This window comes from Podarcis tiliguerta, assembly GCF_965153285.1.
Source record: "Podarcis tiliguerta genome assembly, chromosome: 7".
In the NCBI taxonomy this organism is placed as follows: domain Eukaryota; kingdom Metazoa; phylum Chordata; class Lepidosauria; order Squamata; family Lacertidae; genus Podarcis; species Podarcis tiliguerta.
In genome coordinates this window covers 77,154,776-77,167,845 of record NC_139540.1, presented here as the reverse complement: position 1 = coordinate 77,167,845, position 13,070 = coordinate 77,154,776, and the positions used below count along the sequence as shown (strand labels likewise).

General features: G+C 40.9%; 1 protein-coding gene across 1 annotated transcript in view; it reads left to right on the top strand.

The window, feature by feature from the left end:
- MARCHF6 (membrane associated ring-CH-type finger 6) overlaps positions 1-13,070 on the top strand; it is a 42,476-nt gene that overhangs the window by 18,823 nt on the left and 10,583 nt on the right. The window contains exons 9-19 of the mRNA XM_083449346.1: positions 565-597; positions 1,039-1,090; positions 1,780-1,838; positions 2,628-2,708; positions 3,988-4,056; positions 4,153-4,227; positions 5,398-5,532; positions 6,374-6,493; positions 8,305-8,405; positions 9,535-9,672; positions 11,226-11,427. Of these exons, the coding sequence (XP_083305472.1) occupies positions 565-597; positions 1,039-1,090; positions 1,780-1,838; positions 2,628-2,708; positions 3,988-4,056; positions 4,153-4,227; positions 5,398-5,532; positions 6,374-6,493; positions 8,305-8,405; positions 9,535-9,672; positions 11,226-11,427 (1,065 nt within the window). The remainder of the gene's footprint in view (positions 1-564; positions 598-1,038; positions 1,091-1,779; positions 1,839-2,627; positions 2,709-3,987; positions 4,057-4,152; positions 4,228-5,397; positions 5,533-6,373; positions 6,494-8,304; positions 8,406-9,534; positions 9,673-11,225; positions 11,428-13,070) is intronic.

Below are 13,070 nucleotides of genomic sequence, written 5' to 3'. Positions count from 1 at the left end.
TTTTATTCTGTTGCACTGCAAAGAACATAAAAGTAACACATTTCCTATATGTGCTAAATTCTTTGAACTTGGGCCACAGTTTTAAGCTAGTTATATATTTAGGGAATCCCCTAAGCCACCAGCTGTTAGGCAGGTGAGTGCAGGTTCATGTAACATCTGACTGGCGGATCTTAAAGCTTATTCTTATATGAGTTGGACTCATTCTTCTTATCTGTTCTTTGCCACAGTATTGCCTGGCAACAGATCCAGCCTGACATTGTCAAGTTCGAAAAGCTGCTGCCTAATTGTCCCAGTTGGATGAACTGGCTAGATAGCCATGTAGTGAGGAATGGCATAAGGGCAGGGCTAAACAGACCATGCCAACCTGCTCTTCATTAAATCCTCTTTCCAAAAATGTGAAAAAGTGGAAGAGAGCCTAGGGGACTTTGTGGTTCTCTGCAACCTCTCCCATGTATTATAAAAAATGATGGGGGATAAAAGGTCCTTGAAGCTTCAGAGACTGTGGATCTTATGTGAATGTAGATGATTCTGGTTACTGACAGCAAAATCATCTCTTACTTCTAGATGCTTGGACTTGATGGATCCCTAGTTTTTTTAGTAAGTGAAGCTTTATTGCACTAAAACTCTGTAGTTGGATTGTGTCTCGCATCATCTGTTTGTCTTCTTGATCTATAATCTTCAGTATATTTTCTTACTATATCAGATACTTACAGTTTATTTTATTACTGAATCAGAAGAAGTAATAGCACCTTTATTCTTGTGTGACTATGCTAGGCATTTTTGAAAAAAATGTGCTTTATATTGTGTCTCTGTGGAAATTTGAACCTGCAATATCCTTTGTCCTGTTAGGAGGAAAACTGATACAAGTGGGCCAAAAATTATTATTAATTTTTATTTAAGAAAATCTTTAACATTTCATTACCTACAAATTAGTGGCAAAATGGGGCGATTGATGAGAACACAAGATAAGAAATTTAAGTTACGTCTCAAATACTTTGATATTGCAATTTCTGAAGTGTTCCCCTCTTTCTCTCTTAGGAACATGTATTCTGGGTGGTGTCATTAAACACACTGTTCATACTTGTCTTTGGTAAGTAACTGCATGTACAATTCTTTCAGGATAATTGCTGTGCATATGGGCCCAAATTAGAGTAGAGCTGGATTAGTTTTAAGCAACAGTTCTGTAATATTCTCAAGAGACGAAATTCTGATTTTCTTTGCATGCGTTTCCCAGTGTGCAATGTTTCCAGTAATCAAACTAAAAGTTTGGTTGCCTGTGAAAAGCATTAAAAAAGCACTTGAAATATTTCAAATTTCTTTTGTTTTAACATGTGTAAGTCTTTGTACACAATGGTATCGATTTGATATCACAGCCCTAACATCTTAGAATTGTTTTTTATTTTATTTACCAGAGGTTTATTTCTGTTCCCTCCCCTATCCCTTAGCTGCACAAGTGAAGCATGGAGTGCTTTTGTAGTGTTTTATAGATGGATTAGATAACGGTAGAAGATTATTTCAGTAGTGGCCTGCTGATTATGCCAGTCTGCCATCATTTTGTGACCGGTGGGGACCTCAGTAATTTCAGCCATCTTGTGGGCCCTAGGGGTAGAATGATGGAAAACTTTTTGTGTAGCTTTTGTGTAGCTGGCTGTACGGATAACACATAAAGATTTCTATCCTTTTGCTAGCTCATTAAAAATTATTTTAAGCCACACATTAGAGAATTGTTGAAAAGAGTAAACTCCATTAGTTGTTTTTTTTCTCCCTTCTCCCTCCTAGCGTTTTGTCCCTATCATATCGGTCACTTCTCTATTGTTGGGCTAGGCTTTGAAGAATATGTAAGTATATCATTTATTTATTTATTTATTTAAGCATTTATTTAAGCATTTATTTAAAACTCAGCATGCGGGAGACAAACTACATAGTTTGTCCCACAACATGACTTTTGCAGAAAGCACCAGCAGGGTTTTGCTGCTGCTGCTGTCATTGCCCACAAAAGCTCAGCAGGAAGGGATAGAAATCACCCCATGTTGAAAAGAGTAGTTTATCTCCCTCCCAATGAGACTTATACGGAAGGCAGCCACAGAAAGGTGCTTCCACTTTTGCAAAAGTCCAATCCAAAGCCTCTCTTACTCAAGTTCTCTGCATATACTATAGGACTTGGGAAAGAGGAAGAATTGGCGACAGCCACAAAGTATGGCTTAGCCAGTAAACCAGGCCACAATTTGTGGAACCGTATATGGAATATTAAATCCTTCTTCATGCGTGAACCTGTATTTTAAACCAAGCTTTATTTCTGAGACTTCTGATTCTATCTCGTTCACAGTAATATTGCCTGCCCCCCATTAACAGTGACCTTGTTATGTTGGTAATATGTGACTCCTTCATAGATAACAGTTAAAATTTGTGATTGATCCATGGTAGCTGGCTGGGGATGATGAGGTTGGAAGTGTAAAATAATGATGATAACTTGCAAGTATCAACACATTTTGGTAGTCACAAGTGGTACTGAAATATTTTATTCTACCCTATCAGTGTACTTGGTGCTTTACAAACCTTCGAAAGCAAAAACGACAGATTTTTACTCCAAGGAGTTCACAGTCTAAACATGTTTTGTTTTTTTTTAGGTTCAAGCATCTCACTTTGAAGGCCTAATCACGACAATAGTTGGCTATGTACTGCTGGCAGTATCACTAATAGTTTGTCATGTATCCTTTCATAAGTACTGACTGCACATGTTTTCAGTGTTTGATCTATGGATGGTCATTGTTAAGTACACAGGGTGGAATTCAGTGTTGCAATATGATGAACATTTTGTCTCCACAAGCATTTCAGCTTGCTAGATGGTACAATCCCTCGTGTGCTATTCTTTGGGTTCCCCCAGAGACAGTCTCAGGTGTGTGGGGAGGAGAGGGGAGAAAGCCCCACTGCATAATTCCTCATTCAGGGCCTACTGATGGGGCTGGGTAGGTGAATCACGACCTTTGCCTAAGAAACAATGATTTTATGGTCTTTATCTCTTTACGGGAGCAGTGTGGGCGCACCATTGGGAAACTCATAATTGCAAAGGCCTGGAAGCGATGCCTTATGAGGAACGGCTAAGGGAGCTGGGCATGTTTAGCCTGGAGAAGAGGAGGTTAAGGGGTGATATGATAGCCATGTTCAAATACATAAAAGGATGTCACATAGAGGAGGGAGAAAGGTTGTTTTCTGCTGCTCCAGAGAAGCGGACACGGAGGAATGGATCCAAACTACAAGAAAGAAGATTCCACCTAAACATTAGGAAGAACTTCCTGACAATAAGAGCTGTTCAACAGTGGAATTTGCTGCCAAGGAGTGTGGTGGAGTCTCCTTCTTTGGAGGTCTTTAAGCAGAGGCTTGACAACCATATGTCATGAGTGCTCTGATGGTGTTTCCTGCTTGGCAGGGGGTTGGACTCAATGGCCCTTGTGGTCTCTTCCAACTCTATGATTCTATGATATTAGGATCATGCTGTAGGATTGGAGCAACCTCATTCCTGTTGAGGCACAAATTCCTTCTACTCTTGCCCTGATTTCTTACATCAGTAGCAATGTTAACCACCGTCAAGCTTACTAGGGTTCCTTCTTAAGAAGGCTTTCGTACTCACTTCAAAACCTGATTCCAAGTTTTAGTTAAGAAGAAACTCTTGATAACTTTTATCATTAACAATGTTGGGGTTGATGTAAGAATTAAGAGCGGGTCTGGGCAAAGGAAGCATGCATTCCTGTGGTCATTTCAGATATCCCAACTGTAGTTAAGGGGTACCAAGTGTTGGGTCCACAGTGATCATATGTGTTTGTGAGGAATATCCTACGGCTTTTAAACACTGCTTAAATCTATATTTAAGTGAATACTTTCCCCTTCAACCAGTTTCTTATTTCCAGGCTCAGTACTCATTCCTATGAACTTCTTCTGCCCTCTGCTTCACAAACCAGTCTTTCACTTTCCTTGACCATATTTATACAGGGCTTGGCAGCACTTGTAAAATTTCAGAGATCACGTCGCTTGCTTGGAGTGTGCTATATAGTTGTCAAGGTATTCTAGCCTTAAAAAGCCGGTCTGTTTAATATAACAAATCAATATTCAGTAGTTGGTCCAAATAAAAAAAACCTGTCTTTCCCCCCTCTGCAGGTGTCATTGTTAGTGGTGGTAGAAATTGGTGTTTTCCCCCTCATCTGTGGCTGGTGGCTGGACATATGCTCTCTGGTAAGATTAGCATTTATTAGGAGACAGACATTTATCACTGCATTCTAAGGGGCAGTCAGGAGGAGGGTTGCTTATGTAGGTTGTGTCTGTTAAATAGAACCAGTAATGTAAAAAGAAGTTATGACTATTAAGAAATTATTGGACCCATCTTTTTACAGTGGAAGTGCTGTTCTGCTGGTGGAGAACAGAGGGTTAAAGGGTCCACTGCTGTCCTGCTAGTGATGGAGGCAAAAACCAGCTGTGTAAAGGGAGGTGGTGGGTCCACAGGATCCTAAGCCTCCTTGTTCTCCAGGCATAGTTCAAACAGGTTATTATGACTATTATGAGATTAAAGGAACAATCCTATGCTTCCCAGGAAGGACGCTGGAATCGAGGTAGTTACCGTATTTTTCGCTCTATAAGACGCACCAGACCATAAGACACACCTAGTTTTTAGAGGAGGAAAACGGGGGGCGGGGGGAATTCAGAATCCCAGAAGCCAGAACAGCAAGAGCGATTGCTGAGCAGCGAAAGCAGCGATCCCTCTTGCTGTTCTGGCTTTTGGGATAGCTGCGCAGCCTGCATTCGCTCCATAAGACGCACACACATTTCCCCTTACTTTTTAGGAGGGGAAAAGTGAGTCTTATAGAGCAAAAAATACGGTAATCCCCTCCAATTGCATTCAGTTTGGCAGAGGAGGATAGAAAATGGAATATAACAGCGGGGAATACATCCCCATCTCCTGGCCTGGCGTCATTGAACCTGCAAGACATAGGAAGTGGCAGTAGCCCTGTCACAGATTCTCCCATCTCCCCCTACCATCTCCATAAGGTTGCTGCACCTTAATCGTTAGCTAGTTTTGCGGCAAATGTGGTTGACCATCTCCAAAGACTACGAATCCTCCATCTCCAATGGCTTTCTTAGTGATTTTATACCAAAGGTGATTCATTTTAAAAGGCTACAGTTCTGTGCTGAAAACTGACCTATATAAGCTATGGAAAATCTTATAGAATATACTGCTGTCTGTTAAGATTTATTGTGCGAGGGCTGCATTATTTTTTCACCATTGCTAAATGCTGTCTACAAATATATATTTAGAACTTTGCTGTTATGTACAAATAAAAGATGACGCAATTTTACTAGTTGCTGAGAGTTAAAAAGAATTACTTCCCTGTTTTAACTTTTTCATAGGAAATGTTTGATGCTACTTTGAAGGATAGAGAATTGAGCTTTCAGTCAGCCCCCGGCACTACAATGTTCCTACACTGGCTAGTGGGAATGGTGTATGTCTTCTACTTTGCTTCCTTCATTCTCTTGCTGAGAGAGGTATGGTTTGACTGAAGTGTGATTTTCTAAAACCATATGTTGAAAGAATGTGGCTCTGGAATGGCTAATGTCATCCGCATTTCTATTTTTGTGTTCATCTCGGTTCACCAGCCTTTGCTGACAGGTAATAATTGATAGGGTGGGACAAGGTGTTGCCCTACAACTTGTACTGCCTTAATAAAGAGTGTCAGAATTGTATATGCTTGCTGTTCTGCAGTGGAACAAGAGCAGTCCCAACGGCTGCTGCTTGCAGATTCTATGTGTGAGCGAAAATTGCACAAATTGCTTGTAAGGGCAGGCAGCAGAGTTGGCTGCTGGGTGGGGAACTGCAGGGAACCATCTCTTGCTGAGCCATGGCTGGCTGTGTAAGAACATGCATCGTATAGCTGAAGGTGTAGGGGGTATTTCATGCAGACACTGCTTCTCGGAACTGAATGTGAGAACTGGGAACCCTCAAGGTCCCCCCCCCCCCATGCATAGAACCTCTGCACCTTGTGGTCCATGTGCCATTGGTTGAAGGACAGGAATGGGGGGGGGGGGAATTGACATGAACAGAGGGAGCATGAGAGCCATGTTCGACACAATTCAGCCGTGTAATTCTCTTGGACATAACTCAGCTGCTACCTCCTCAGGTAACAACTGGCTCAGTTGTTTTAAACCAGTTTGAGAGGAGGTAGGTAGTGTTTTGGTTAACATGCAGACCACATTGAACATAAATGAGGAGTCTTTAAGGTCTCTATAATGTTAATTTATTGGGGGAGAAATGTCAAAACTTGTAATCCTTCAAATATCAACCTGCTTATACTTATTTTTCTTTCAAATGTTAATATTCTCTTTTCAGGTACTGAGACCTGGCGTCCTCTGGTTTTTGAGGAACTTAAATGATCCAGACTTTAATCCAGTTCAAGAAATGATTCACCTGCCTATTTATAGACATCTCAGGAGGTTTATTTTATCAGTGGTAAAGTCATGTTTCCAGTTTCTCTTCAAAAAGTTGATATTTTTATAGCAACTAATGTTTTTCTATTCAGTTTCTGTTTAGAATTTAAATGTTTCTCTGTTTATTAGCAAACAAAATAACTAACTACATGCAAAGATACTGGGTTGTATTCAGTTCATGTTTACATAGAGTAGACACATTGAAATAGGCCTAAATCTTGGTAACTAATTTCAATTAATCCATTCTGAGTAAAAGTTAGTTGAATACAACCCATGGGGGCCAGAAGTCTCTTTTGCTTTCTATAAGTATTTGCTGGTAACTTACTGCTGAAATAAGTTTCACTTGTATCAATAAAATACAGAAGTATGATGATTCAGCAAGAACCAGCTTAGACTGTTCAGCAGTGCCAAGGAAAAGTAGATCATATTACAGGATAATAACGTAAATGTTACTTAAAAGCAAGTATGTGGGGCTTCTTGTGTGGAAAATGTCTATTCTTTAGGTCACTTAGATTACTAGGAAGCATACAATTGCACAGAATAATGTTTTGTTACAACAAGATATTATATTCTAAGCAGACATGGCACAAGACATTTTGGTTCTTGGGGCAAAATATCCAGTCCTTTTCAGCTTGCTGCCCTAAAAATTGATGCTGGGAGAAGGGTCAGAAATAAATCCAGTGGCTTCAGTTTTGTAGATTGTCTAAAATTTAGTGTGTACATATCCCAGGCAGAAGTGACAACCCAGCCTAAATAGTAAACATTCTTGATTCATTTTCCAATAATTGTGTATCCAGATTTTGACATAAATAGGTTTTTCCCTTTGATAACCCACATCTACAGGTAAATTATCCAAGTACCAATGCATACATTATATTTAGCCGGTTCTTTTTCTCTTTGGCATCTCATATTAGTAGCAGGCCCATAATGTAACTTGTGAGCCAGAAAATTCAAAAATGTAGTTTCAGGTTGTTGCAATGGAGCTCTGATTTATTGATTCATAGATTATGTTGCTTAGGTGTGTGAACAACTTGTGCAAACTGAAAAGAAAAGAAGAAAAACCAAACAGTTTTTTGATGCAGAGAGTTATCAAAACCATAGTTTGCAAGATTAGAAACAATCAGTTAACTAGTATGCTCCCTCTTCTCCTAGCTTCCATGTCTTGTGCTAACCATGGTTTACCATGGCATTCAGAAATTAAGACATACTAAGCTAGAGTATGGCTTACTGTGAATGTGTTACTGGGCTGGCTCTCAGACAGGAGCTCTTGCTTAGGCTTTTTAGGTCATCTTGGGGCAACAGTTAAGCCAAGGGATTGTGGTTAAGGTCTCTCCTTCCTAAGCACCATCTGTGGCCAAGATTTGTTCTATGGTTACAGGTTTTGGATAAGGAGGAAAGGCCTTAACCATCATGCCAGGTTTGGACAACACACTAAGCCAAACCTTTGCTTAACTGTTACCTAAAAACCTCACGGAGGAACAATCCAGTTTTGATCTGCTCCTCAGGAACCAGCACATTCACTCTGCTATGGTTTGGCCTAGCACGATGTGCAAATGTGGCCTATGGCTAGTTATCACTTGTTCACAGCAAGAATTGGAAATCATAGCTTAAAAATGGTTGCTGAGTCTTACTGTTAAGTTCAGTGCTGACCAGATTGTTCTGATTTCAGTGTCATGGCAAATTATGATTAGCAGCAGATAGGAACAGAAAATGCACAGAGCAGAGGAGGAAGTGCACAACCCCATAACGTGTTCATGATTGTCTAGTCCATGAATTTTGCTAGTGTATAAATAGACTTTAAGGCTGTAACACAGAGTCTATTCCTTGTTGCAGATTGTCTTCGGGTCGATCGTCTTGCTCATGCTTTGGCTTCCTATACGAATTATTAAATATCTGCTGCCTCATTTTCTTCCATATAATGTAATGCTCTACAGGTAATTTATTTTTGGAATATTTTCTGTCTTCCATAGTGATCTTTAACTGCAAATGCATATGTGCATATTTTAAACAAACCATTGGCTGTGTTTGTTCAGTAAACTTTGTTCCAGTATACCAACTATACAATGATCTTGTTCAGGCATAATGCTAAACCTTGGTTTTTCATTACATGAATGGTTCTTAGGTTTGTGAGCTTTCTTTCCACTCCTCCGGCATGGACATAACTAGCCACTGTTTGTTATGTCTGAATCAGGACAAACTGTTATTAGTCTTAATTGTTTACAATCCGTAGTTTACAATCCGTAGTTTACAATCCGTAGTTTACAATCCTAGCTTGTTTTCTAAATTACCATTAGGATTAACCATAGTTTTGACTTTGGACATAATGATGAACCAGATGAAAACAGGTGATAGCTTCTGATCTCCTAATGGCCAGATCAGTGGTGGTAGAAGAGAATTTGGAGAGCTCAAGGCTTCTGCATGTAACAGCAAACCATAGTTCAGTATTGCTTTCAAACCAGGCAAAAATCCTAGCTATAAAACAGGTGGATGACCTTTTTTCTGTTGAGGGCATGCATTCAGATGGTGGTTTTTATGGTGTTTCATGTTTCAGTTTTCACTATGGCCACGTCAAATTAGAATTTCCAGTCCTACTCAGAAGTAAACCTTACTTGGTTTGTTGGGGTTACTCTCAATAAGTATGCAGATGATTTTAAAAATACAATAGCTACTGTTTTGGAAAGCAAGTAATGCCCTTCTGACGTCAGTGTGCTACCCCACCACCTTTCCCTCCAAGTAATAAAACCAGGGGAAACCATCAATTTATTTTTATTCAAATAAAATACTGTCCTTTACCATTTCCCTGAAACTAGTAAAGGGAAAAGACAAGGGGGAAATGAGGAAACAAACAGGAAGAAAGGAACTCTAATGGGATGGAAGAATTGGGCAACTTTGTGGGTTGCTGGGGCTGCACAAAATGGGGTTGGGGACCAACTTGAGGAAAAGGTAGGATATAAACAAATAGTGGCCCTAGGCTCCAGATTGTTTAATGCCTTACAAAATACCAGTTTTATATGTATGTAATGGGTATCTGTTCATGACATCTTTGCTTTATTTATTTCCCAGTGATGCTCCTGTGAGTGAACTTTCCCTAGAACTACTTTTGCTTCAGGTGGTGCTTCCAGCTTTGCTTGAACAAGGACACACAAGGCAGTGGTTGAAGGGTCTTGTACGAGCATGGACTGTTACTGCCGGGTACTTACTGTAAGTGTAGAGAACCCATAAGGCACAAATAACCCACATGCCTTTAATGTTTTTTGTTGACTAGACAATATAAACGGAATGTTTAGATACTGCAGAATAAGTGTTCATAGCAAAAATTCAGAAGTTTGTAATGATGACCTTTTAAAAAGCTACTCTGTATAAGTGTACCAATGGAAATTTATCTGTTTGATGGTTATGCAAGAGGGGAAATAGTTTAGTTAATTAAAAACCATAATTATTTTGTTTTTTGCGTTCTCTACTCTTACCTATAACGCCTCAAATGGCCTGGGCGCAGCTTCCGATGTGATCACCCCAGGTATAAGAGGCTAAGCTCTTCTAGGTGTCTTGCTCTTCGGAAGTCCATTTTTGGGGGTGCTCAATAATGTCAATTATAAATCTCACTTCCATGGAACTTCATGACACTTTGAGGGACCTATTTTTCTCAGGCAGGGAAGGGGGAAGCAATATAAAAAAATTCATAAATATATATCAAAAGTCTGATATATGATAAAATAAGGCTTTTATCTGGTTTCTGCAATCTGTGAGGGTAGGAATGACTAGTAATTTATGTTCATAGGATGCTTGATGTCAGAGCTTGGTGTGAAAGCTAACCAACTGCTGAAGAAACTTAGCATGCACACATACAGATGAGAGGGAAAACAATCATCTGATCCTAAAATTTGCTGAATCTTAATTATTTTATGTGAATGGCCTATGGCCCAAACATTAATGAAGTACTACTACTACTACTACTACTACTACTACTAATTATTTTAAGACTTCATTCCATCGGGCTTAAGCAGAGGAAGAACAGGACTATTTTATCTTTGGCTCTTTTATTCCTTCTTTCACCATCTATCGATGGCTATCCCATCAGGCTACCAGTACAGTTTCCCTCCCTGCTGTAAGATCTGTACAGTAGACCCTCGGGTTACGTTACTCTCAAGTAACGTAAACTTTGGGTTGCGAAAACGGCAAACCCAGAAGTATTTTTCCAGGTTTTGCTTCTCGCACATGCACAGAAGCAGTGCTTCTGGATACGGATTTTTCAGGGTGCGCATGGACCCCTGGAACGAATTAAGTTTGTATCCAGAGGGTCCACTGTACCTTAAAGAACTGGTGCTTGAGTTTGTTTTCCTTCTGACCTCCCCATCGCTTTTACCTTTTGTTTCTGTATTTTTTACCTTTTATATTGTAAGCCTGAGGGCGGGAACTCCTTTGTTTCTTCCTGTGTCATTACAGTGGTACCTCTGGTTGCGGACAGGATCCGTTCCAGAGCTCCGGTAGGATCCTGAGGTTTCCGCAACCGGAGGTGCCTGTTCTGTGCATGGCTCGATAGACTGCTGCTGCGCATGTGCATGCGGCGAAACCCGGAAATAAACTTCCGGGTTTGCTGTGTGCGTATCCCGAAGGATATATAACAAGAGGGGCACGTAAGTAGAGGTATTATCGTGCTTTTAATCACCATACCTATACATTCATTAAATACTAGTAGGAACATTTATGGTAGCCAAGATCGTTCGCAATTTTTTTTTTAAAAAATGTTTTTTCAGGGATCTGCATTCTTACTTACTTGGAGACCAGGAAGAGAATGAAAACAATGCAAACCAACAGCCTAATAACCAACCTGCTCGCAATAATAATGCCATTCCAGTTGTGGGAGAAGGTCTTCATGCAGCCCACCAAGCCATACTACAACAAGGAGGACCTGTTGGCTTTCAACCTTACCGTCGGCCTTTAAAATTTCCACTCAGGGTGAGTTGTTCTAACTGTCCATTTAAAGCAGAGATGGCTGACCTCTGGCCCTCTAGATCAGAGCTTTCCAAACTGTGTGTCATGACATGTTAGTGTGTCGGCTGCAGTGTGTAGGTGTAGCTTGCCAATGCTTCTGAGGCTGGAAAGGGGTTAGTTTAACCTCCGGTTTGCAAGTACAGTGGTGCCTCGCAAGACGAAAAGGATCCGTTCCGTGAGTCTCTTCGTCTAGCGGTTTTTTCGTCTTGCGAAGCAAGCCCATTAGCGGATTAGCGCTATTAGCGGTATAGCGGCGATTAGCGGCTATTAAAGGCTTAAGGGATTAGCGGATTAGCTGCTAAAAGGCTATTAGCAGCTTAGTGCCTTAGAAAAAGGGGGTGGGGAGCGGAAAAAACCCCCAGGAATCGCAAGACATTTTCGCCTTGCGAAGCAAGCCCATAGCAAATTTGTCCTGCGAAGCACCTCCAAAACGGAAAACCCTTTCGTCTAGCGGGTTTTCCGTCTTGCGAGGCATTCATCTTGCGGGGCACCACTGTAAAACTGAATTACAGTGGTACCTCGGGTTAAGTACTTAATTCGTTCTGGAGATCCGTACTTAACCTGAAACTGTTCTTAACCTGAAGCACCACTTTAGCTAATGGGGCCTCCCGCTGCTGCCGTGCTGCCAGAGGACGGTTTCTGTTCTCATCCTGAAGCAAACTTCTTAACCTAAAGCACTATTTCTGGGTTAGCTGAGTCTGTAACCTGAAGCGTATGTAACCCGAGGTACCACTGTACTGTGTCACGAAATGATGCACATCTCAAAAGTGTGTCACCAGCGCGAAACGTTTGGAAAGCTCTGCTCTAGATGTTGGACTCAACAGCCATCGGTCCCAGCTCACATGGTCGGTACTTAGGCATGATGGGAGTTGTAGTCTAGCAACATCAGATGTTGGGGCAGGTTAGCCAACCCTTCATTAATACAGTGGTACCTCGAGTTAGAAACGCCTCAGCTTACAAACGCTTCAGGTTACAAACTCCACTAACCTGGAAGAGTTACCTCGGGTTGAGAACTTTGCCCCAGGATGAGAACGGAAATCGTGTGCTAGCGGTGCAGCGGCAGCAAGAGGCTCCATTAGCAAAAGCACACCTCTAGTTAAGAACAGTTTTCAGGTTAAGAACGGACCTCCGGGACAAATTAAGTTCGTAACTAGAGATACCACTGTACGTGCTTTAGTTCACTGGTATCTAGTTAAATAATTCTCCCTTTCTTTTCAATATCTGGAACAAGTAATTCTAAAGGCAGTATTTTTGTGAGTGTTCAGTATCTTGTTCCCTTCATTTGCCCATTCGATTCTTACAGAAAGGAATGGCTTCCCACCACTCTGGGGCTTATTGGCATCACATAAAGGAACAAAGATAAAAGGAATGTGTGACTTTTATTTCAGGAAGTATATTATGGAAGCAGTCTGAAAACAAAATGTGTAATTGTAGGTATTGGGTGTGATCCTTCACTGTGTGTGGCTGTCAGACCCAGTTGCAGAGGAAGCCACTTTATGTTCAGTTAGCCTTGAGGTCCGCCTCTCCAGGTTGAATGTATATGTGGAGGTCTAAAATTCTGTATCTCATGGAGAGAAAGCTAACATGATTCTCTGAAGACTACATAC